Raw genomic sequence first — 27,114 nt, forward strand, 5'->3', positions numbered from 1 at the left:
TGATAGTGGTTGACGTGTGGGATGAGGTGGAAGGTGGAGGAAGGGGGTGGTGGGGGTGGGAGAAGAGAAAAAAAAAACAAAGTTTAGAAAAAAAAGACAAGAAAGCAAAAGAAAAACAGTGGATTTGTCAACGATGCCCCGTCTCCTTCCACTCCTTCTGAGTCCTTTGGTTTAATTTTTCTCCTCTGTCTCATTCCTTTTGTTTAGTTTCTGGTGAATTGTTGGAGTAATAATCATGAGTGCATATGTGTTTAGTAGGCATGGGTTAGTGTGAGGTTCTCACAGTATCGTAACCTTTAGTAGATACGCTTTTACTTCAGTAAATATATATCGAAATGAAAAAAAGATGCTTCACGTGACATGATTGTTTTTAACTAACACCAATTAAATAAGAGCAATTGATTTGTGCTGTCATATTTGGAATTGGGGGGGGAAAAAAAAAAAAATATATATATATATATATATATATATATATATATATATATATATATTATTTCCATCCAATCAAAAAGCTTGTTTTGGATTGGAAATGGCAAAAGTAGACAGTGAAAGGTGTATCAGTTTAGAACAATAATAATTTAACAGCTTTTATGTAAGTAGTTTCTAGAAAAGGTATGGCAGAAACTTTTAATACCCTTATCAAGAATAAATAGAAACACCTTTATTGGTAACATAGAGACTGCAGCTCAATGGGAAGAGAAGTCTTCTTGCAATGTGAAAGTCGTGGGTTAGATTCCCTGCCATTGTGTCTCTGGGCAATCACAAGTTGCCTGCTGATCTGTGTATTGGTAGAATGAGTGTATTTGCGAGTAAATACTTTTGGACTTAACTGTAATATTGACTGGTGAGGAGTTTCACTTGTACTTTGCTATTAGTGCTAAAATATCAAATCTAGTCTGACTAGCTGTTCGCCCTTAACTGCTCTGACAAGGACTTCACTTTTCTTCTGTGTAGTAGATATATGTCTTCTACGCTGAAGGGACCTTTTAATACCCTCACTTCAACAACCTCAATACCGTCCCTTCACTCTAAGTGACAGGTAGTGCTCTTTTTGTGTTTCTCGCCATCTGAAAGACTTTCAAAGTGTTAAATTTGTCTTTTTTGTAGGTTAGAGAGAAATGCTTGAGACTTTTTTTTCCCTCAACCAGCTGATTGGCAGCATATGCAGCAATGGGAGGTGAAGAATCAGCATTTTGTTTCCTTCTGCTCTCATTCAAAGGACTTTGAAAATGTTGAGCAGTTTTGAAACCCTTACTTCTTGAAACCTTGGTATACGCTCATAGCAGTAACTGTTGCATGCCTTTTGTCTAGTTGTCAGAAGCAAGGACACTGGCCTAGGTCTAATCTCAGCATATTAAACAGATGAGGTTGGAAAAGAGACAAATTAATACTTAGATATGAAATGCGTTTGGTGCCTGAAGTGTGACACCGGCCGCTTTGAAGAGCAATTCCTGTCATCTGCAAATTTAGCAATGATAAGGCTTCATAGGAACCATTTTATTTTTTCTTGCTGGCGGCAGATGGTATTAGCCCTGCATGTGGTTCCTGTCATCACTCGCAATCAAAGATGGGAATCAGGCTGTTTTGTAACCTAGCGGATAATGAGATGAGGGAATGAGATGTGCCCAGCGATGGCACCATGGAGGGTGTCTTGGTCTGCAAGCTGTTTGGCTTCAGGCACTGACCGGGCCTGACGAATGCTGGCACACTGGAGTTTTCTGTTAGATTGACATGATAACATTCTGCATCTACCCCTTTGTTTTAAAAAAAAAAAAAAAAAAAGTATTTGGTTTGATGACAAGACAAACTCTCGATCGTGTCCAAGATGAACAAAAACCAGTGACTCTTCTTTGCCCCTAAGCTCTCGTGTTGAATTCGTCTGCTTCTCAGGTCGTCCTCTGCGAGGTTGCTGTGGGAGACGATGCTCACCAGTAAACACAAGGAGGCTTTGATGGAAGTCCGACGCCACCTGGTGGAGGCGGCCACTAAGGAGAAGCTGCCAATCAAGATGAGTATGGGTAAGCATTAGAGATGCAAGTTATATATGAATGAGTTAATCTAAAGTTGATTGATCTCATCAATCAACTACAGTCGAGAGAGATGACCGACAATCTGTATCATAAAGGGCAAAAATTTTCATCTTATGCTGAATTAAATAAAAAAAAATATATAAATATATATATTTTTTTTCTGCCTCGATTGGTTCTGCTTAACGATGTTAAGCGGCGCCCTCTGCTGAATGGAGGCCAATCTACAACACAAAAAGAAGGTCTGAGTGGATGTTTTTAGTTATTTTTAATCTAGTAAACCATCAATCGACAACTAATTAGTTGATTAATTTGTTGTATCCATAGTAAGCATGTGAATGCCACATGTGATGGTTACCAGTATCGAAGCATACCAAATTTTTAAAAACCAACGCAACACCTTTAAAGAAGCAAATGTTTTCTCTCATGCCTTTCCTACGGACATTGATAAGACATAGACATTTCTAGACTAGCTGGAGATTTTTTCTGACTGTGGACTGTGGATCGTAGAGTACAGAAGTGCAGCTTGTTATGCTTGTGTTCATCTAAAGGAAGAACAGCAAAAACATTTCTGCTCAATTCAAACTTGAAACTGATTCAAAATGTAGTTGATGTTTGCTCTATAGAAATATAATATATAGATAACATTGGTGTAGCAGTAATACAGAAGAGGATTACGGCCACTGAAAAAAAACATTATACTAAGATTATAGTCAGAACTATTAAAGTCCAGCAAAACCGATAACTTCTGCCATTTTTGGTTTGTGAACAGAAACACTGCAAAGAGTTAAATGATAGTTTCTCTATTGCATTAAAGTATATGGTGTTAGTTTTAGTTTAGTTTTTAGTTTATTATTGGCTCTAAATGGACTGAAAAACTAACTTAAAACTAACACTCTGTACTTCACCGCACTTTCTTTTAGTTTGGTAAAGACAATAAATAAATTAGTACTTCAATAAGGATGTTCTTGATCCTCAATCAAAGAACCTTCAGCACATTTTTCCACTTTCACGAGTTATGGCTGTAAAGGGGCCATACCTCTTACAGTATAGCCAGAACACTGAAGTGGTCAAAAAAGGAATCGTTAATTGGACAATCTCTTATTGGCATCGGCCAGAGGAAGCATGATTGATGCATCAATTATACAACTTCAGCATCAGTAGAACCGATTGTTGCTTTTCTGTTCAAAATAAAAGCACATAAATCTTGTAACAGTTTTTTTTTTCTATTTGTTTGAAACCCCCGATCGTTTAATAAAAGTTGATATGCCTTTATAATATCATACCAGCCCATACAAAGCCACAGATGGGGTTGATTTCCTATGAACTATAAAACAAACTAATAACAATGCCCAGAAAAAAAAAACGAAACATAAACATTTGCATCACATAAAAGCGACGCATGTAGATATTTACTCTGGAGGAGAAGCATGCGCCTGTATTTCAGCGTTTTGCAGCCGGGCTGCAGCAGATCCCACTGAGATCCAGCTTTTCTGGCTAGCTGTGTTTTTGCACATGTGGCCCCAGAGGAAATCTGAACCACATGTTGGCTGCATGACACACACTCGCACAAATACACATGTTCGCTCGCTCGCTCGCATACACACACACGCACACTGCTTTTTCAAAAAAAAACTTTTGTTGTTTGGTAATGAAGCAAAGGAGTCTGAAGCGAGGGATGAAAATATGTGCAGGCACGCAAACGTGAAGTGACTCCGTGCACCTTGGACTTTGCGCTATCCTTTGCTCACATGCACACAGTCCGGTCTTAACATTCACGTTAACATCTGGCAGAAAAGGGGGCTTTTAAAAAGGGAGGGATCTTGTTGGTCCTTGAGCCCCTGTAATTTGTGAGGTAAAGAAGGTCTCATAACAAGATCACACACACTCTCAAACACAGCCTTGTAAAGTTTTTCGCATGTGCACGCTGTGCCGTCTTTTCGCACTTTTGTGATGCAGTGCACATTTTGTGGAATCTGAAACGATTTATTTAAACAAATGCTCTGCAGAGTTTAGGAGCGACAGTAAAGTCAGGAGTGTATGAATAAGGAGGCGCATTAAAGCGGCCTCTGCCTGCTGACTGACAGTCTGTTGATTTAATGTCTTTGCTGAGAGAGAGAGGGAGGGAGAGAATGGGCCACTGTAAGGCCCCTCACACACTGAACCTTTATGCATACTGGCAGAGGCACGGACACCACCATGGATCCCCCTGTGAGCTACCGATGAACCCCCCACACTGTCTTCCTTCTGCAGGACAGCCAAGTTCTCAATCCATCATTCTCTCCTCCAAAGCACCACATTCAACTCATACTAATCTGCTGACTTGATGCTAAAGACGTGAGTTACCAATTAATGAGTGAATCTAAAGTTGATTGGTTTTATGACTAGTCTTTGACTGGTCCTATGTCCTTGAATGGACGTTTTCTGAAAAACTTGAGTTTTCTCTTGTATCAAGAGGACTGACAATCTTTCCATAACATAAAGAGTAAAAATGTTCATATGCTGAATTAAAAAACAAAAACGACATTAAATTTAAAAAAATATTTTGTGTCTGCTGTGTTAAATACTGACTGAACAAACAGAAAAGTGTGGCTTTCTCACATTATTAAGCTTAGACACATAAGTGTATATATATAATATAGCAGAACGGAAAACTCTTACGTTGCTTAACAGAAAAACAAAAGATGAAAAGCATAAAATGCAGCTCTGAAAAAAAATGAAAAGCCCACTGCACTGAACCCCATTGAAAACCTTGTGGTTATTCTACCAAATATTGATTTCTGACCTCTTCCTGAGTGAAAACATTAGTATGGTTGTTTCTAAATTAATATCAACTTTGTGTTCTTTGCATTATTTGAGGTCTGAAAGAACCACATATTTTTTGTTATTTTAACCATTTCTCATTTTCTGCAAATAAATACTAAATTTTTGCTTGGACTTTCAGAGACATGTCAGTAGTTCATAGAATGAAAGAACAAAGTTCATTTTACTCGAACGATAAAAAAATCAGCCTTGCTTATTGGCGTCACGTTTTTTTTTTCTTCCATGTGACAAGTTTTCTGCGCTATCCTCTCTTCGGTTCAGTCATCACATCTTCACCTTCGTAGCACATCACTAGTTTGTGATTGAGAAGTTGACGCTCCTCCGTCAAGCAGCTCGGGAGAATCAGAGCTATTAAGGTGAAACCTAAAGAGCTTCACGTGTTTATATTTCAAAAGAGAACTGCATAGAGTTCATTTTGCATCCCATTCCGGACTCTGTTCAGAGTGTTTCTCTTTCTCGTTCTGGTATGGCTCCGCCATTTTCAACTGAAGGGTGACCGGCGGCGCTCTCTGCTGGGTGGCAGCCAAACGACAACACCAAAAGAATGTCTAAGCTGGTGTTGTTAGTTAATCAACTGGAACTAATTTTAATCCAATAAAACATTCATCAACAATTAATCGTAACTCCATGAATGGTTTGCATCCCTGCTTGGTGCCCTGCAGTTCTCTTAAAGACTAACATTTTTCCACTCATATCTGAGCTCATTCTCGCTCTTGTTGGTTTTTCCAGATAAACAAAGAAAATACTCTGCGTGTGCACTGCAGGGCCTCATACGTGCTCATTGGTTTCATACACCCTCGGATCCAGCTTGGCTTTTCAGCAGAATAGAATCATCCAGAGAGACACAGAGAAAATAATCAATTTCTCAGAGCCTGAGGTTGACCCGTTTAAGGTCTCATAGGATGTAATAGGATTGTAATAGGATGATGAAATTCCCTCAGTGTGCGTGAGAACATGCACAATACGTGTTTGTCTTGGGTGTTTTGGGTCCTAAATGGGACTTTAATAGATACATTTCATCATCTGTAATTGTGTTTATTCAAATCTGCCTGTGTTTACACCAGACTAAATGGATAACAGAGTGGTTGTGCAGACACCCTGCTGGTCCCGTGGCAGAAGGGCGGGGCATGCCCTCAGGCTTTGGTACCAGAGGGGATTGGGTTCAGAATGGATTCATACAGCTGCTGCATTGTCATTTGTATCAAGTCATCCTACAAGTGATGTAACTAGAGCCCTGATGATCCAGCAGGGTTCCTGTATTGCCTGAAAGAGTTTGAGAAGAAATTTCTGAATCTTGATGCATTTATCCATCCATCCATTATCTTCTGTTTGTCTGGGAGTCGGGTCGCAGAGAGAGCAGCCTAAGCACAAAGACCAAGACTTTCCACTCCCTGGGTCTTCCTCTGAGTCTCCTCCTGGTGGGACATACCTGGTCCACCTCATCAGGGAGGCATCCAGGAGGCATGCTAACTCCTCTTGATGTGGAGATGCAGTGGAGTCCCTTTCAAATGACTGAACTTCTCACCTTATCTGTAAGGGAGAGCCACAACACCCGGTCTTGTTCTTTCGGTCACTACCCAGAGTTCAATACCATAGACCAACGTAGACTGGCCAGTAAATCGAGAGTTTCACCTTTTGGGTAGCACTTAAGTGCTACCCAGTGGTCTCTAGAGCTGATTCCCAAACAACTTTCATCATATATTTTCTTAGAAATTATTTATTGAGGTAATTTTGTTTAAAATGTAAATGATTTAACCAACTGTTGAAAATATTGATGAAAACTGTCGTTGCCGTTGAGTGATGTGGTGCAGTGTGTGCCTGAATGTGGTGTAGAGTCCAGAGCAGAGGCCCCAACATTCACCCCAACATTCAGGATGTTCCTCCTTTCGGACCGCTTAAATAAGACTCTCAGACTTCCTGCGTCCCTAAGTCTTACGGGATTACTTATGAGGCTGTCGGGCTGCTGAGACGGGTCACAACTCAGCTCTGCAACTCGCATCAGAGATCACTTAGCTCCTCTGCAACCCCGTGCACCCAGAATGTAAGTCATCTTCCAGTAACGGAGCTAAATCATCGTTGCCCTTTTCTGTACTTGCTCTATGGAAGACTTTGATCGTGATCACCATGTCTCAATTGCCACCTCTGCACATCCTGCTCCAATGGACTAAAGCTCAAGCCGTTTTTAGCACAAGAATGAAAATGAAATTTGCTTTATGTCTGTTCTTTCTATAAATGCCCTCAAAAGGACAATAAAATGGGCCCAACGGTTCAGGTTTCTCAGCCATCTTCATTTAAGGGCTACGAGAATTGCCGTGCAGAGACCGACATCCTGGTATATGATACTTATGAACCACATGATGTCATAAGTTACAGCGCCGCACATGTCCCTTTACCACACTTAGTCATTTTACAACCACAAGTTAGATATATTTTATAGGGATTTTATGCGATAGATCGCCACAAAGTACCTCATGATTGTGAAGCAGATGAAAATGGCACATGGTTTGGAAAGAAAAATGCATTTGCATTCACCCCCATTACTTTGATACCTTAAGATAAAATCCAGCTCAAGCACAATGCTCAAGCTGTTCTGTGAAGGCCTGAGAGATTTCTATTTGTCGAGGAGTTTAGAAAAGAGTTACATAAATAAAGTAATATTCCAAGCTTTCATCAACCTACAGAGCGCTGTTCTAACCATTATCCATCAAAACGAAGAGTTCTGGACAACTACAAAGTTACCAAGACATGGCAATCAACCTGAACTTGGCAGTCTGTGGATATTAGTAAAGCAGCCAAAAAGTCTCATGATGACTGTGGAGTGGCTGCTTAGATCCATAGTTCAGGTGGGAGAATCTATTGACACGAGAACTACATACATCTGGTCTTTATGGAAGAGCGACAAGAAGGAAACCATTGATAAAAGAAATACCTTTTGCAATTAGCCGTGTAGGAGGCACAGGAAACATGTGGAAGAACATTTGTTAGACGGGACCAAAATGTTTTGGCCTACATGCAGAGTGCCACAAATCGCCCTGAACGCACCACCCACAGTGAAACGTGGTGGTTGCAGCATCATGCTGTGGGCATGCTTCTCTTAATCTATGACAGTGAAGCTGATCAGAGTTGATTATGGAGGAAGTCTTTAAATATTCAAAATAGTTCTAAATAATTTAAAATATTTTAGACTGGAGAGGAGATTTCATCCAATATAGCCAATTAATATTTCAGTAAGGGACTTAAAGTTTGTGCACTCAGCATGTAACTTTCTGAGAATCTTTGTATGTATACCATCTATATTAAATTACAATTAGACTTTGAAAAAAATTTTTTTGTTGCGACTTAACATTGAAAGCGAAGAACACGCAGCCAGCCGTCTTTCTGCAGAGACACCCTGATCTGGAACAAGACCTCAGCTGATAGATCATCTCCCTCAGATTCCTTTTTCATGTGGCACAAAGATGCTGAAGGAATCACAAAGCTGTTTAGAGGGACGTTCTGTGACAGATAAGAGCCAAGGCTCTGCCAAGATGCTTTAAGTGTGTAATGCAAAGCAGGCCCCTTTGTGTGTCTGCTTGGCCTATTTGCTTTTCTTTGGTTTCCCTAATGTCTTACATTTTCTCCCTCAGACTCAGTGTGTGCTTTCACTGTAAAGCCTGATTACATTTGGCCTGCTCTGCACCATTCTTAGGTGCCCATTCAAGGCCGGACTAGCTTTGAATATATTTCCTGGTTCTGTCTTGAATTATGGTTGGCACATCAAGCTTTTGGGGAGCTTTAGTTTTACTGCCAGGATTTTTATGGTTGGATATGTTAACAAAAGAGCTTTTCAGTATTCCGACTAGGTCTGGACCGAAGCTTCGGCTTCAGAAATGTTTTCAGTTCAAAGAGAAACCTGAACCCATTTTTTTTCTTCTTCTTCTTTTTAGATATTTCCTCAGTTTGTCCGTTGTTTACTCTTCCTCACTAGTTATTGTTTGAGGCTTCTTATAATTGCGTACGGCAGGGATTGGTATTCGGCTTCTTCTACCCATTAGGAGGACATTAAGTTAGAGCGTCTTTCACAACAAAAACAACTTGAAGTACTTTGCAAAGAGTGTAAGAATTAAAGCGCGATCAAAAAGAGATCCAACACCATGCATCTTTTTCCTTTCACTTTACAATTATCTGCTGCTTTTTGTTGTCCATCGCATAAAATCCCAACAAAACATACAGAAATTGTACTGTAATTAAAAAAAAAAAAAAAAAACACTTAAGGAAAATGAGTGCTGACTATAGCGAAAAAAGCCTTGAACTCGCTGTAGGTTGTGAGTTATATTTGGTATTCTGCCGGTCTATTTCTTATCATCAGTTTCACTTCTGGTCATATGTTTGGCCTTGCCAAAATAAATGTTGGTCATATTCAAACCCAAAATACACCCACATCAACACAAATGAATGCGCTCATGCGGAGGTGTTGTATCCCATCTCTCTAGTCTTTTAGGACTTGACTCTTTATGCTGTTGTTGCTAAGTTTTGCTCAGATCCTTCCTGAGGAGCGGAGGGAGAGGGGGCTAAGAAGACGGCTGGGGATTTGGAAATGTTCAGCGGAGCAGATCCTAAACATTGTCTGTCTGGTTTCTTCTCTTACGTATCTTTATGTAATCAGCAAAGGCCTCTCATTTACACATATTAGTCACAGCCCAGACAGAATTTCAGGAGCTCCAATCAGTGTTCCCGCACTATTTCCTTAATTGCAGTCAGGCACAGTCAGTAATTCATGGTAACACAGGGTTTGTATTTGCAGTGTGAGGAATATTGCTTCATGACTGCCTGTTTTAAACCCCCAGAGCTTTTACTCAGTAAGACAAAACATGAAACTCAAAATGAATTGAAGCCCTCAGGAGAAACGGCCCATGTTGGATATAATGTAATGTTTTCACGAGCAAAAAAAAAAAAAGCACACCAGTGATGGTTAAGGAAATTATTTTTTTCTTTTGTAAAGACCTAGCAAATCTAGAGGGGCAGCTCCAAACAAAAGTGGATGCATCACGTGTTTGGCAGTCGCTCTACAGCTGGGAGCCTCCGGTCAAGGAAAACCGCCAGTCAAGGTTACCGGGCACAAAGAATGCTTTGTTGATGGATTACGGACAGCACACATCTGCAGTGGAAGATGTACATCAAAAGATACGTCCCAATTATTTTCCAGTAAACAACACGACTCAGCCAACGCTCCAAGGCCGTGTGCCCTGCTCCGTTCAGAAGCATCAATAGCTGCCTTTCCATTGCAGATGGGCTCCAAACGTTATCAGTATTTCGCGAATGTTGAACAAAACACGATTTGTGTGTTTGCTGTGTTTCCATTAAATAAAAAAAACACAATTAATATCACACATGAATAAGTATGTTCACAAGATAAATCATTTAAAAAAAAAAAAACATGCCACGCCATCGTCCTCCTACCACTTCCTGTCGTCTTCTTTGTCACTTCCACCAGTAATAACATCAGGTTGTTGATCACATGACGTCTGTGATATGAAAAAAGTGTTTCCATTGAAGCTTTGTGAAATAAGCCAGTTAAATAAATCAGATCCGATACGGCTGATAAACCACCTCATCCTAGCGTCAAACTCTGTTTTGAAACATCAAGACTTTTTTTTCAAAATCGGCATGTTTTCATTATGCCAATTTATTTTCAAAGTGTCAAATTGTGCAATTTTAAGGTAAATGGAGAATCAGCTATTGACTGAGGATGTCCCAAACCTTGGAGACATTGGCTCGCTAACACTGTTATTCATTTTATCTCATATTGTAATTATCAGATGCAGTCGCATGACAAATCACGATGTCCAACCACTTTGTCATTTCCTGAAAAACGCTTTTACTACTGCTTTTATTACTACGTTTGCTAATATTTATTGCATCCACTGCTCTGTTGGTCCAAATATCTCACCCTGCATCTCCCTCCTCTCAGGTCGCGTGACCCCCGATCAGCTGTGTTCCTATGTGAAGTTGTTCCGGAGCAGCTGGGAGGCGCTAGAGAGTCACTGCGGGGTGCTTCAGCTGGGCTTGGCCACGGCCCAGACGCTCCGACACCCCAACTTGGCCCGCTGGGATTCCTGTCTGGGTTTCGAAAGGCTGCTGCTGCAGGTGTGTGCTCATCTTGCATAACCATACCATCCATATGTCACTCACAGTAAACACTTGGAGGATCTGCAAAATAAAAGTTGGAGACCTTCCATGACAGATTTATGTCACGTGTTAGAGTTCCGGTGTTAAGTTTACATTGATTTATCATGACTGTTAGATTAATCTGGACTTTTATGACTTTTTTTTTTTACTGTTATTTCACAATGCAATGATTTCCAAAAACATTCTGTGCAAGTTTAAAAACACTCAAACATAAACACAAGTAAAACGCAGCTTTTAAAAACCCAGTCAATGGTAGGAAACCAGTCAACTTTCCAATTTCTGAATAATAATATATATATAAAAAAACAGTTATATATTTAACTAGAATGTTGCCTGAAGATTGTTGAAGACCCCAAAAATGTATGCTCATTCTCTGAAATGTGCTAAGAAACATTGATATCACAATAATATTAGGGCTGGTGTAAATATATTTGTACAATGGAGTATTAGGGCTAAGAAAAAAAACAACAACCTAAAACTACGAGAATAAAATTATATGCGAATAAAGTCATAATATTATGATAAAGGTCAGCATAATGAGAATAAAGGCCATAATATTATGACTTTATTCTGATATTACAACTGTATGTAATTTCTACTTCATTCTCGAACTTCTTTACTCTCGTACCTTTATCTTCTCGCTATATTATAACTTTATTCTTGTCATTTATTTTTTCTTATAATACTTACATATTTGAGTCTACATGTAGGGCTGCACAGTGGCGCAGTTGGTAGAGCTGTTGCCTTGCAGCAAGAAGGTTCTGGGTTCAATTCCCGGCCCCGGTCTTTCTGCATGTTCTCCCTGTGCATGCGTGGGTTTCCTCCGGGTACTCCGGTTTCCTCCCACAATCCAAAAACATGACTGTCAGGTTAATTGGCCTCTCCAAATTGTCCCTAGGTATGAATGTGTGTGTGCATGGTTGTTTGTCCTGTGTGTCTCTGTGTTGCCCTGCGACAGACTGGTGACCTGTCCAGGTGACCCCGCCTCTCGCCCAGAACATTAGCTGGAGATAGGGGACCCCACTAAGGTACAAGGGTGTAAAGAAAATGGATGGATGTAGAATCTGCACATGGTCTGGATAAAACCCACAAAAAAATTAAAAATTCTGATCCATTTCCTCTTTTTCCTTGGTCTATAACCATCTATAAGAAACTACATTTAAAGTAATTCAGATAATGTTTAAAAATCCCATATTTAAAACATAAAGAGAAAAAATAGGAAGCCTGAACCCTCGGGCTTTTGACATCATCTAAGCAGGTAAGTGGCTTGTTTTCAACATGTTGTGTTAACATCCACAGATTTCTCTCCTCCATAAACAAGGTCAGTTTTCTTTGCAGAGTAAACACTCGGCTCCCGTAAACACAGCAAAAAGTCGGAGTCCAGAAAAGGAAGAGATCCATTTTTAATAGGGAACAACGCACATGTGCGTTTGCCTTCCTAAAGGTCAGAGGTCGAGTCTGATGCACAGGGCAGAAAGAGTCAATGATGGGAGGCGGAGGAGTAATAAGAGTAAATCAAAAGTCAAAGTGCACACAGTCACCGGTTCTTCACCTCTTGTTTCACTTTTTCCAGCGGCGACCTGGACATAACTTCAAGCTCTCTTAGAAAAAGCAGAAGTCTAAGCTGCGTCAAATGAAGTCGCTGACTAATGCCGCAGCCATTTCCTCCGCCGTCCTCTTCATACTTTGCTACTTTCGTTGAGCCGCTGTACATTCCTGGATCCGTAAGGCAAGCATTGGGACGGCACAGTATTTAGGAACTTATTAAACTAAATCACGGAAAAATTAAACAGGCTCTCGGCCATGGCCAAACTGGAATTTGAAAACAACCTCTTAAATCTCGCCTCTCGGCTAGGTCCGCTCGTTTATTAAATGAAGGGAAAGGGGAAGGGACTTTTTTTTCCAGTGTCCATTTACGTCGTCTCTCCACTTTGACGACAGTCATCTAGAGAAGCCGGGTAACCCGGAACAACTGTCCTGCCACACGTTTCCAGCTTTGGTCTTATGAGTTTAGAGAAGAAACGTGAAATTCAGACGAGGCTGCGACTGGAGCACGCTTGGGTTAATAAGAGTTGCGTCTAACGTCGGCGCATTACTCGACTTTGAAACACTTGGCTCGAGTTCAAGACACACATTCGCTGAAAATCAGATCTCAGAATGAGGCTTTAAGAGCGATATGAGTTTGCAATCAAAACGGCCATGAGTTTTATTAAGGGAAATGAGTTATGTGTCCTCGCTGCCCCTTTTTGTTTATTTAATTTCCAGGAGTTTTTTTTTTTTTTTTTTTTGCTTGAGTGCATGAGGGAGACATTAATTACAGTAGAAAATGGCTGGATGAAATGCCTCCCAGACGTGCTTGGCGGTTGAAATGTGTTTGCTCTGCCTGAGTGTGTGTGTGTGTGTGTGTGTTTGTGAGGGGCTGCTGTGGGGACGGCCCACCAGAGCTGGACGCTGCGTCGCTATGGTGGACGGTTTGAGTTCATCCAGGCCAGCTCCTGTGCGCACTAGCTTGGGGCCTTGAAGTAGGCCTCAGCTCCACAGAGGTTCAGAAATCTGGAATCTGTGCTCTTAAGTTAATTGAAAAGAAAAGTGGAGAGGGGTATTACAAGATCCTAAAACATGGCGGTATTTAAACGTCAGTCTAGTTTGCTCTCAGCATGTATATTTATATGGTGATGTATGTATATGTCAAGTTTGTTTGTGCAGCACATTTCAACAACAAGGCATTTCAAAGAGCTTTACACCATGCAAACATAATACAGGAACCAGTTGTGAAACGGCGATAAACATTATGTTTTGTCAAATTCCATCATCAAAATCATTAAGGAAATATACATCAAATATAATGATCAATCTTCAAGTTATTATTAATCAGAGGCAACACTAAATAGCTGGGTTTCATCCTTGATTTAAAGGAACTCTGTGTTTCGGCAGTTGTGCACTTTTTTGGAAGTTTGCCCCAGAATAGAAATAGCATTGAAATGGGATGCTGATTCTAGGGATGCAGAGTATTTATGTTAAATTACTCTTATTTTAACATAAGTATGTTAAAATACTCTCATTTTAACATAAGACAAAAAGTGGTGGTTAAGTTCCCTAGTTATGTTTACAGAATGGACTTCTCAGACTTCCTGTCAAGTCGAGCGACATGCGGTTGCAAAAGCTGTGAAGAAGACCCTCTTCGTCTTTCCTCTCATGCCTGTAAATAAAAGCGAGAAGTTTTGAACGGACTACACGTCACATTAAGTTGGAAAAATCTTGGTCTTGGTTTTTGCATTACAAAGCGCTAACATTTTAGTAGAATGTTTTGCTCAGCTCCAATCAGCTGCTACAGTTTTCCCTGAAATCGTGTTAGACGTGCCATCTTGCCTCCTGTGTGCGTCGGCTGTTTTAGGCAGCACGGCTGTCGCAGCTCAGCCTTTGGGACTGGAAAAGTGTTTGAATACGCCTGAACAGAAGTAGAAACATTTTTTAGTAATGAACACCACTTTTGCAGATGTGAAACTGTGTAATTAATCTGAAAGGTGATATACCTGTGAGTTGCACATGGACAGTTCATACAAGGAAAGTGGTCAGATTTTGCTTTTGAAGGTTTATTTAGGAGAATTACCTTAGGAGAATTGTAACATCAGTGCGGTTGGTTTAATATTAAATGTTTATCCCGTCACTGGATTTATTACCTCCTCAATATAAAGAACACGTTTGTCTGGGACGGTTACATATATTCCCGTTTGGCGTGCCACCCTGCCTGCGCCCGTACCCCCCCTCTCTCCCCCCTCCTGGCCGTCCCGGGTGTCGACCGTGTAATTGGGTTTTAGTCTGAAAGGCTCAGATTGAGCAGGCCTGGTCGAGCTCCAGGCCACTGTTAAAGAAGCGGTGTGTGCAAGACGTCTTCAGCTCTAGACAGCCGGACCTAAAACCTGACAGACTCTCTCTTTCACCACTTCCCAGAACATCACAAGCGCGCCGATCTACCTTCCCATCAGCCACCCAGTCAGGCGCTCTTCCTCGCCAAAACAAACATGTTTGCTACTGCTGTACCTCCCACTCACCGAGAACGTAGCTCAGACATGCGGTAGCTCCATGCTTTTGGGATCCCAGGCTCTTTAAGGCCAGTATTGTGGCAGTGAGAGCTTTACATAAAGACTGAAACGACCGCTCGAATTAATTGTGATCAATCGACAATTGAAATGATCCTTTAGTAATCGATTAAGCGTTAACTGGAGTATACAGAGTCAAAAAGTCAATTTGCAAACATTCAGAGCAGTAATGAAGCCAAAACTGTGCAAAAATATATCGATTTTCCAGCAATGATTAAAACATTTTGGTCTGTAAATGTATTTTAACCAAAACTCCTCAAGTGGAACAGGTTTAGGTCCAGATTTTCTAAATGAATGTTATGTTGTTGCATTTTAGGGAATAAAATGTTTTGATTTGTGGAAAATGGAACTGAATTCTTTTTGTTTTCTGCATCTATAATGTATTTGTAATCTTGTATAAAAAAAGGCTTAAATGGTGAAATGAAAAATCTGCAACGGCGTATTAGGGCCATTGTGGACAGAAAAAAAGGACAACATTTTCGCCAAGAAATTTTGAGATTAATCTGAGATATTTTCCAGGAAAAACAAGAAAACCTTTAATCTTGAAAACCTGAAACTTTGCTAGAGAAAATCTCAGAAATTTTGAGATTAATCTCAGACATTTTCCAGATTTAAAATTTGCTAGAAAAAAAAACTGAGAAATTTACAGGTTGACTTTCAAAATACGAAAATTTCTGTTTCGAAAGTTGCAATTTCATTCTGTTTTTCTAGACATTTTCTGATTCTCAGTATTTCTGAGTTTTATGGTGGAATTTTATTCCCCCTCTGTTTTTTTTTTCTCTTCTGTCTACATTGCTAATAATACGCTGTCGTAAAAATTTGCAGAATGTGCCATTTTAAAAAATCTGATTAAGCGATTAATCTATTAGTACAGTGATCGTTAGCTGCAGCCCCAGTCTGCTGCTGAGAGCTCTGTCACATCACTGGACACAGCTGGGATGACAGCAGCGTTGCGGAGAGGAGCTAACCCCTCTCACCCCGGCCCGTTGCTCCACTCTGCTGGGACTAGCAGGGCACGCCTCTGCAAACACTTAAGTTCAGAGTTATTGCTTGTCACAGCGGCGCTGGGATGGATGGAAAACTTCCCTCGGCCGCATGTCCCCATCTCCCACGGGTGACTCGGACTGCACGCCTGTTTCTTATCTCAGCTTGTGACATGGGTTTAAGTCTGCAGAAGTAAATGGTTTGAAATTGAGCTGTAGATCCAGATAATGCGCACCTAACAGTAATTTACTTCAGCTAAACTTTTATAGCTAATACATTTTACGTAAATAGGAAGCATATGTTGGGTTTGGTATAAATCTTACTTCTAAAATAGTTTTAAAAAGTGATGCATGAAAACCACTGAACGAACGCTTAAGGGTTTGGTGTGTATTAAATTCCATACATCCAACAAATTTATTGTACTGTACTAGTACTTTATTTCACAGTTTGATGTAGTGTTAAAATACTGTTAATTCTCTGTACAACACCACAGTTGCAATCTTTGCAACAGAATCATGTCAAACTGTATCATTACTATGCAAAGCTTTTTTCTTGAAGGCTAAAAAGTAAAAATTTGACTTTTGGTTCCATGTGTTTGCGACAGACAGCAAATAGAGAGTTTGTTTTTGTAAAAAAGAAAAAGAAAAAAAAAACAAATCGAAATACATAAAATTACCACTTAGTTAGAAACACAACACTTATTTTTCCTGAGGGGAAAAACACACCTGCTTCCCCCTCCGTATTAAGACCTTACTGTGCAGTTTAGGTAAAGTCCTTCAAGATGTACCTCTACGTACGTTTTTAATACGTTTTTTTTAACCTCTTCTATTAAGAGAAAATAATAAAAAAAACACCATCAGCATTATCTCATGCTGGAGAAATTCCACTGAAGTCCTTGCTAAAACAGATGCTTTGTAGAGAGTTGTCATGGTTTGTAAAGCTTAAATGTCTTGAACCTTTTTCAAGCCTTTTCTGCTGTACGTTGCGTTTGCCAAGACGAGTCCAAAGTTGTTTTCAGATGGGTGCTTCGCTCTGTTTTTGCTCAAGTCAGCGCTGGCAAGTCGTCAGGAGTTAACAGAAGCGTCCCCCATTACCTACAACCCTGATGTTCTGGGACAGAGACACGTAACCCCTTGACCTCCCACCCCTCACCAACACTCTCCTGGACATACACTGACCTGCAGATCTGCTCTGTGTTTACTGCTTGACAGTGAAAAATCCATGTAATCTCCTCCCATGCTAATCAGTTAGAAAGCATGCCAACCCGTAGGAATGCTGTGGATTTTGCAGTTGCATATAAGTAACATCTGGATTGCATCACTCCTTATGGCGGCACAGGGGAAAAATGTCGATATTGGTCCTGAGTAACTTTAATCTTATCTGAGGTGCGTGCCGGAGAAAGACAGGGGGGGCTTTAAGCCAGTAATTGGCGTTACCCCTCTGGGTGGGGGGGATGTAGTTTGTCCCCACATCCCAGACATTCCCTTCCCTTGTGGAGCATCTCTGCTGTGGCCCTGTCTGCTCGGTGGAGTTGGCAACAAATAAACATGAATGAATGACTTCGGGGCGCTGCCTTCAAATCCAGCATTGACCTCCTCCAGTTCCCCGACTGTTTAACAGCCTCGCATCCGCGCTGACCCGGACTGACCGTCTCCGCGTCCGTCACCTCCCCATACTGCATTCCGCCGCTTCCCGGCCCGGAGCAAGCAACACGGATCCGCATGCGGGACCAGACACAGGAGGTTCGGGATCTTCTCCCGTCTGCCTCTAAGCCAGGCGGCCTCTCTGTCTCTCCACTCTGCTTTATTTTCAAAACTCAGATGGATTGTGTGCTTTCTGTTAGCAAAAAAAAGAAATGTTGATACCCTTGAACTTTCCCACATTTGGTCCAGCTGACACAACAAACATCCATGAGTTGGGCTGGGATTTATGTACCAGACCAGCACAAAGCAGAAAATAATACATTTAATTTTGTCAAGTAGAAATTGGAAAAGATTAGAATGTGTTTGTATTACCTTAACCTGTTGGTCTCAGGTTGTCATTCACAATGACAGGGGTGTCAAACTCCAGTCCTCAAGGGCCGCTGTCCTGCAGTGTTTAGATGTGCCACAGGTTAAAAACAGTGGAATGAAATGGCTTAATTACCTCCTCCCTGTGTAGATCGGTTCTCCTGAGCCTTGCTAATGACCTAATTATTGTTTTCAGGTGTGGTGCAGCAGAGGCACATCTAAAAGTTGCAGGACAGCGGCCCTTGAGGACTGGAGTTTGACACCCCTGTCACGAGAGGACCCAAATTTGGGTCCTCTCGTGACAGACAGGTTAAAGCCTTGTGATACTAACTTTTTTGCTGTAATCAAAGCTGTTTCTGAAAGCTTTCAACTTCTAAAGGTTGACATTTTAACCCAAGTAGTTATTACACCTCAACGTTTTTGTGAACAACTTAAACATTTTGCCACAGATTCTCAATTGCATCCCCCATGTATCATGTTGTTGTTATGGCAATTCTTGTTCTGCCAGAAGTTTGTTTTGTACGTAGAACAAAAAGTTCAACATTGGTCTCACCTTCTTTTCCCATGTTTGCTTTGTCCTTACATGGTTTATTGCAAACAGGACTTCTCACAGCTTCCAGCCGCTCTTCCATAAAGGTCAGATTTGTGAACCCGGGAACTGAAAGTTGCTCTGTCAACATATTCTCCCTCCAGAGCTGCCGTGAACCTCTCGACTGCTTCTCTTAGTGTTTTCCTTGCCAGGCCTGTTGGTCCTGGTGAGGGACCGTGCCTTAGTGGTGCTTTACTCTTTCCGTTTATGGATGGCTTTGTGGTGTTTTGTATTGCCTGGTTCACACGGCAAGAGTTTTAAGCGTGTCGGTCCTTTTCCAAAACCCAGAGAGACCCCACACATGGTCATATAAAAATAAATAAATAGATACAATCATATATAGAACAGCTTCGGTCCTACATTGTGTGGCACAACACACCACATGGAAAGATTTCACCCACAAACATTTGTGGGTGAGCTTGCAAAACCTCTCAAGCTCAGGCGCGAGTTCAGAATAAACAAACATGGCCGACGAGGAAGAAGGAATGGTGGTAGTTTGTGGACCTTTTTTCTTAACAGATAAAAAAACCAAAAGAATCGTCTGCAGCGCCCATCGTACTTTTCTGGTGTGCAACAGCAGTAGTTTTGTTTTCTGTGTGTTTTGAACTCCCCTTCAAAGTGTCACCTCGCTTTTTGATTGGCTGCAGGTAGGTCACATTTTACAGGCTGCTTGTTCGTGTGTCCTCGGGTTACACCTCACACGCCGAGGTATCAGATCAAGACTACCCAACATGCTGAATATGTCCGATTTGTGATGTTCTTCCAAGTACCAGATCACTATTAACACACCACACATGGCAGGAATACCTCTTAAGATTCTCTATAGAGTAATCATGATAATCGGAAAAGTCGGAAGGAGAAAATCTTACCTCCACAGTGACAACCTGACATAAGATGTTCAAAGCCAGAGATTTTGTTTTTTATTATATAACCGCACTTAAATATTTCATCAACAACTTCATCCCTGTTATTTCTGCTGTTTTCCTTGGTCCTCATTAATATGTCGCTACTCTGATTTTCTCCAACAAGCCTTTGATGCCAATTTACTGAGAGTAAATTATAAACTACTGGAGTCTGTTTGTTGTCCAGGTGATTTACAAAGACAGTGGGGTTGCATTGGACTTTATTTTGTGGAATCAAGCGGTGTGAAAACACATCATTCTGATTATCTGTGGGACTTTTAAGAACCAGTTGTCTTTTGCTTCTTCTTCACGATTATACTCTACTTTCTGTTGTTTCACCACAAAAAAAGACCAATAAACTACACTGAAGTTTGCGGTTGTGATAAACAAGAGGCTTATGTTAAGTGAAAACATTTGTTGGGTCTTTTTCTCGGCTACGCACTACCCAAACTTTACGCTTTTACTTCACATGGTCAACATGAACTTCTGTACTCTGAGAAAGTCAGTGTCTCTGTGTTTTCTCGCATAACAAGAGCCGTAAAACTGGAGAGAACACGCATAGCTGAGTTTATCAGAAGATTGAGTTATTTACCTATCTCTTCCTTCCTGTGTTTGGTTGGAAAGGATTACAGTGCAGGAGAGCGGCGGGGAAGGAGTTCACTCCCAGGAAGCCTCAGGAGTAGCCCCCGTCTCAAGCCCCTTTCCTTCACCCCCCCACCCACCCTTCAGAAACGTTAGCCTGCCGGCTGTGTTTAGATTGTCCTTCGCTGCTCGGTCCTAATGTACTATCTGTTTAATAGGCAGAGAGAGGCCTGTTTATAGAGAGGGACCTTTCTAACTGAGGTGATGGCTTGGTGGGCTACAGGGCAACAACAACTCATCTCACTTCCTGTTATCATTACCTCTCGTCTCCCAGACAGATAGGCTGACCGCATTGCATATCTTTAATCGCCCGGCCATCCTGCCGGCTATGACTCTGTTTAATCTGTCTCTCTCGGAAGATCGAGGAACATTAGAGGACCTGCCCAAGTTGCCTCGCGTTGAACCTCGCGGGCTTGAATTCTCAGGTCAACACTAATTTGCCTGCTCTGCATTTTTTGGGCGTTCTGCCGAGCGTTTTTCTAATAAATCCATATCACAGCCCACTGAGCTGAAACTGTATGTTAATAGTTTGATGCTAATGGCTGCAGAGTTGTGGAGCTGCGGCTTTCTGAAGGCGAAAGCTGAGGAAGTAAAACGGGCTCCGATGTGTGTGTGGGTGTGTGTGTGCGTGTGTTACGCTAAACGTTGTCATCTTAAGAGGAATCGCTTCTCGCCCCCCCCTCAAACTTTCTGTGTGGATTCGTGTTTGACCCTTTCACAGGACGTAGAACATAAAATATATTCCTTGAACCTTTTTTTTCCCCACGTTGTGTGAAGATAAAACCGCAAACTTCAATAACTGCTTGTGAGATTTTTATGTGGCAAACACACTGTAGTACATAAATTCAAAAGCGGAAAGAAAATTAGATGGGTTTTCAAAGAGTGTATAGTGGGTGTTTGAAATGTAATGCTTCATTTATCTCCATCTTTTACTGCGACTAAAGCTGCACATCTTTTCAGCTTTGCACTTCCAGAGACAAAGTTTCCACCTTCTTTGTAAGATATATTAAAGTGAGTTAAATTGAATGGAAAACGTCTATAAACATCCTTACCCAAGATTCTCAAATGGATTGGATTTTGATTTTGACCGACACATTTTAACATATAAAAGTGGCACCACTTTCCACATGTATGTTATTTCCCTTACTCGTGCCTTTTTATTTGTCACTTTTCCAAAAAGAGAGTACTTACTTAGTGCATTCATAGCTGTACTTTGTTCAGTTATGAAGAGAATAAGTTGCATTGGACCTTATTTTGAAGTCAGTTTTAAAGGAGTATTTTGTTGTTGTGTTGGTGTTTTTTTGTAAAACAGAATTTGATACTTCATCACTGTCCTCCTGCTTTACAATTACACACAATTTTGAATTGGTCTATCACTTAAAATCCCAACAAAATCCATTATATTCCATGTCACACCACTTTCATGTTACAAAACAAAACAAAACCAGTTTATTTGTAGAGTACATTTCAGCAACGAGGCAATTCCTTTACATAATTAAAACAGAAATCATGATATGGCAGTAGCATATTAAAGGGAAATAAATGGGAAAACCGAGAGAAACAGAAGTGTACTCCATTCAACTGAGACTTGTACATTTTGTGGTCAATATTATTTGCCTTTAATAGCTAGTTAAGTATTTCTTTAAGCACCCATAATCAACTTTTTTGTTTGTTTTTTACTCTTTGCCATTGTGCAACTATTTTCATTTCATGGTTAAACTTGCTTGTAAGAGATGATGTAGCAGGTAAAAAATAAATAAAAATATCTCGACTAATACAGTGAACAGGATGTAAATTTGTTTTGTTTAAACTACTATATGAGCAAAATTTCCCATGGTGCTGCCAACCCATAAAATAGTATGAATATTATATTCATATAATGTATTAAAACCTTGCGTATGCAAGTGCAGAGAAGCATCCCGGGCCCTTTAAAGGGAGGAGCTGTTGCACATTTTTATTTCTTTTGGGGGTTTTAGCACCACCAGGCTGAAGGAACCACCTGAACTGTCTGCTTTGAACTGCAACAGAAGTGGATTATGTTTGATGGGGCACTTCAAAGTGTCCCATTAAAATAAAACCATGACAGAAACAAAGAAGCCAGAGGTCGATTCTCTAGGAAGGTTTAGCAAACACTCAGGTTTTCATATCAGAATAGACTGTTCCAGCTATTTATATTGGGTACAAAGGGAATATCAGTAAGTGCATAAATGTTTATGTGTTTTTTTTCCTATGCCCTGTTATTAGTCCCACTACCAGAAACAAGAACATCAAGCTGCAAGTGGGTGTATTGTGTGTTTTTTATATGTCCTGTCTGAGCATTGTGGGCCTCATCACCAGTTCCTTGGTCTCGCTTGCTGGCTTGTTTTTCCCTGCCATGTGTGCTTCTGATTGGCAAATTGCAGCTCGTCTTGTCTCTTATGACTCAATCAGCCGTGTGGGAAAAAGAGCAGGTGCTTTTCTCTCTTCTTTTTTTCCCCTGAAGTGACGAGCCACGGACAAACCCCGGAACCACTCCAGGTGTCTCCCAGAAGATGAACTGAGCACAAGCGCTTGCTGCTTCCTGTGTGGAAAATACTTTACGCAACTTCTCGATGATATAGAAAGTTGTCCACTTCAGTCATTATTGTACCGTGTTGCTCTTTGTCCTTTAGAGTCAGAATACAGTTGTCAAATTTCCAAAGTCATTGAACAGCTTGTGGGAACGTACGACTTGATCAGCACATTCCTTAAGACTGCTCCCGATGTTTGTACTGGACTTACCCGGAGAATGATGTTCGAAGACGTTTTAGTTGAGTTACGGCTTGGTTTCACAGTACATATTTCCCAATATGCAATGCATCAGAATACAAGTCTTTAGGGAGCTAATATTGTCTCCGGAGGGAGTTTTGCTCTCTGTATTTGCAGTTGCTGCATATTATCTTGGTCTCTATTGTTTACTCTGACTGTTAAGCTGCAGCGTCAAAGACCCTTCACATCTGGAGAACTTTTATGTGGTTCTGTTTTTTGTCTGTTTCACCGCACTGATGTTTGTATTATGAGTGTTTTGCATGATTCAAAGAATGTGGTTCGTTTGGGGTTTTATTTTATTTTATTTTTTTTTTTACATCTTCAAGCAAAGGGACCCTGGTACTCATTGAAACCAAACGGGCAAAATGAAAATGATCTTTCTTGTCCCGGGTTGTCCACATTTCTCTTCCTGCGTCTGGACCGCTGCGGTACGTTTTCCAAGGTTTTAATGAGCTGCTCAATAAAAACTCAATCTGAACAGAGTCACGGAGTGGTCACTGCCTGCCTTGTTGCCCCGTGAATCAGGCCTATGTGGGCTGCTGACTTGGCCTGCTGGTGTCAGACTTCATCTGACCAGGCTCCAACAACACACCACAGCTTCTGGAGAAATACCACAATGCCCAGCATTCACACTTGGATTGTTAACAGGGGAAGGCCATTAAAAAAAAAAAGCTGACCATTTACCAGAATAGCAGGTATTTGTAAAAGACCTAACAATGGCCATCTGTACCCAGGCTGAACAAGCCAATGAACTGGTTTATGGTCGTCGGAGCAGGGTGCAAGCATTTGCTTGTGTTGCATCTCACCAATCACTCTTTATTTACCATCCTCTCCATATTTTTCCTTCATTTGAAACTATGTCCAGATGTGCCTCCAAGTAGGTGTGTTTGCGTCTATGTGTGCACGCAAGCATTCATGCATGTGCGTCCTTTTCATGTGCTTACTCTGGAAACAAAGTTTCAACTTCCTGTTGTCACAAACGGCTCCCTTGTTCCCCATTGAAAAGCTGCACCTCAGGACAGATTAACTATCAGGTCATTTGTCACTACCTGCTGAGCACAGGCCAGGGAAGGTCACAGCCCACAGGACATGCGACTTTGTGTCTGTATGTCTGATCTTGCGTGGAGACAGAGGGACATTCCAGGACCTCCGGTTGTCCTCTCTGGGAACTGTTTGACTCAGAGACACATACACTGGCTTTTTTCAGAGACTTCCAATTGATCCGGCATTCATCCTTGTGACAGCAGCTTGTTTTTATTTGGTCCAACTTCTAGTTTCTTTAGCAGTTTATGCAGCTAAGCTACGTGTTGAGGGGTAGATTGGATTGGTAGTGGACGGGCAAAGGCAAGACAAATAAAGAAAGAACACTCTTGTATGAGACAGGAGGCCCATGGTATCAGCTGCAGAGATCAGTTCTGGGAAGTTACCGATCAGTACTGCATTTCACAAATTTTGCCTTTATGGTAGAAAGTAATTGTTGAAGAACAACATAAAATTTTCCATACGTGGCTGAAGTTGACTAAAAACTAAAAACATTGTGCGTAGCAGAAAACTAACTGCGCATCCTCCTGAACGCATCTTCCCAACACACCTGTTTAAGGCTGCAAGACGATGGGCTGGGTGACATGAATCATCTAATCAGCAGGACAATACAGTAGGGCTGAAACAATTAATAGTGATTAATCAATTATTGAAATAATTGTCCACCAATTTGGTAATTGATTAATCATTAACTGAGGTATATAGACTCAAAAAACAGGCAATTTGCTATAGGAATAACTCCCTTGTTGCTGCAATTAAGCCAAAATTGTAAAAGATGCATAGATTGTGCATTTAAAGTATAAATAAAGACTTTGTAAATTTGTTCCACCCAGAACTCCTCATGTGCCGTAGTTATAGCTTCACCTGGTTAAAATTCTGCAAAAATTTAAAATATCCTGTTTGTGACCTTTTTGCTATCCAAATATTAATCGGTAAATTAAAAAAAAAATCAACAGATCAGCTTTGCATAGTATTAGTGTTAAGTGAAGCTGAACTTTTCACATGTTGATGTCAGAAGCATTTTTAGCTTTCACTGGAAGAATGCTACATTGTTAGATTTTAGGCAATAAAATGTGTTTTTTTAATGAAAAAAATAATTTGCTTGTTTATCTGCGTCCTATAATGTATTTCTAATTTTACATTAAAAAAAATCTACAGAATGTGCCAAGGCTTTTATCCAATTAATCAATTAATCATCTGAATAGCCAATAGAATAATCAATTACAAAAATAACGTTTAATCAGTCTGACCTGCACCTGTAGTTGTGGTGAAAGGTGGTTCTATGAATGTCGAAAAATCGCTTTTGGCAAAAAAAAAAAAAAAAAAAAAAAACTTAAACCATCATTTTAGGAAGGTGACAATGTTTCATGATTGTGCTCTACTTTTAAAATTCTCCCCTGAAGTACGCTGAAGTCAGTGACTGTAACATGATCTAATGTGAGAAGACTTTTAAGTGCTTTGAATGCTTGTGAAAATTACCCTGTATCATGAAGCAAAGGTGGGACAAGAGGTTCTTTTTGCTGGTGCATGTAATAGTACCCATCTGAAACTGCAGCCCAGATCCTGATCCCCCTCCACCCCAGTTGCCCCCAGGCCCTCTGTTCACTCAAGCTCACCCCTGCGGACTACCTTGTCACCCCAGGGACTTACCAGATCACCCAGAGGGGAGTGAGCCTGACCAATCACCGCACTGACTAAACAGTGAGGGTCAAACCGGGTCAATCAGGGACAGACTGTTACCACCCCTCTCTCTCTGTCATTAATTACGCACACTTCCCCAGGGCTGCGCTCCAACATGTGGCCACATAGGTCAGCGGGCTGAATCCGAAGTGGTTTCGAGCGCATGATCCGACGGAGCTCAGCATGTGCTTCGTATGTGTATTTACAGCTGGGTCCGTCTCGGTTTTATTGCCAGCTAACGTGCGGTGCCACATCTGACACGGTTTTGAACCCCAGTGTGTTCAGAGGCTGGGTCACTTCGGAAATAAGAACTCGAAATCCGTCCCGTGACCTGTGCGATCTGACGGGACCTCTAATTTTGAGGGGAAGGCTTTATTTGATTAAAACCCATCGTTGAGGAAGAGTGTGAGAGAAACGCCGCAGCTTCTCTCTGCCGTGGGAGCCATTTTCTTCGGCGGAGGGTCTTTGCTGTAGTTTAGTTTTTTGTTTTTTTGTTTTTTTTTTATAGGAATTATGCTCTCCAGACATTCGGGTTGCTCGCACTTTAAATATTTCAGCACGTATGGATTGTTGCAACAACACCAGCTTTGTTTCGTTTGGATCCCTGCTTTCACCTTGAAGCTGCTGTTTGTTGGAGTATATTGATGTAGGGACGCACACAGCAGAGTTTGCCTTTTGTTTGTGTGAGTTGGCGAAGTTACAGAAGTCTACATCCACACATCGTTGGCAGGAATCATGGTTCTTAGCTTTAAATAATACCTTTTATCTGTTCTCCCTCCAGGGTAGAATGATCATACAACAAACAACTCCACTGGTTTTTAAAAACAATAATAGGGTGCACAAGTTTGAGTTTAATGTGGGTTATGCCAGTATCGCTGGTTTGTTGTGCTGCCAGCGATACTGGCAGGAAGGTGGAATGTGTAGCTTCACGTCGAGTCAAGACCGAGGTAGTTGGGACTTGTACACCACTGTGTGCTTCAGCAGAAGAAACCATCACAGACACACATCAGAAGTGGTTCTTAAATGGGTACACCAGGCTCCTGGAACGGTCTTGACCTCCGATATGTAGAACATTTATAGACGATGATTAAAAGCCAGGACTGTGCCAACGACTTTAATGAGCTCTGAAATTCATATTCGCTGATAGACAGAGCGACCCAGTATCGACTCAGACTCATCCCAGGACCCATGTTTCAGATGCAGTTTGTTGTATACACATGTGCCAAATATATGCACGTGCGTACCTGCTCAAAACATTTAAGACCAGTTGGAAAATGGCAAGAATTTACATTTTGCATTGTCAGATCTCAAGAAAGTTCTATGTAGAGCTTGAAATTGTAAAAAGAAAATATGGGAGCGAGA

The 27,114-nt window shown here is 41.0% G+C and overlaps 1 protein-coding gene across 1 annotated transcript in view; it reads left to right on the plus strand.

Annotated features, from left to right (window-relative positions):
- The window catches only part of scfd2 (sec1 family domain containing 2), a 121,331-nt gene that overhangs the window by 16,863 nt on the left and 77,354 nt on the right, over positions 1-27,114 (plus strand). Inside the window, exons 3-4 of the mRNA XM_015040630.1 lie at positions 1,891-2,018; positions 10,801-10,976. Of these exons, the coding sequence (XP_014896116.1) occupies positions 1,891-2,018; positions 10,801-10,976 (304 nt within the window). The remainder of the gene's footprint in view (positions 1-1,890; positions 2,019-10,800; positions 10,977-27,114) is intronic.

The sequence above is a fragment of the Poecilia latipinna genome, unplaced genomic scaffold (assembly GCF_001443285.1).
Source record: "Poecilia latipinna isolate Pla-1442-1.1 unplaced genomic scaffold, P_latipinna-1.0 Scaffold520, whole genome shotgun sequence".
NCBI lineage: Eukaryota > Metazoa > Chordata > Actinopteri > Cyprinodontiformes > Poeciliidae > Poecilia > Poecilia latipinna.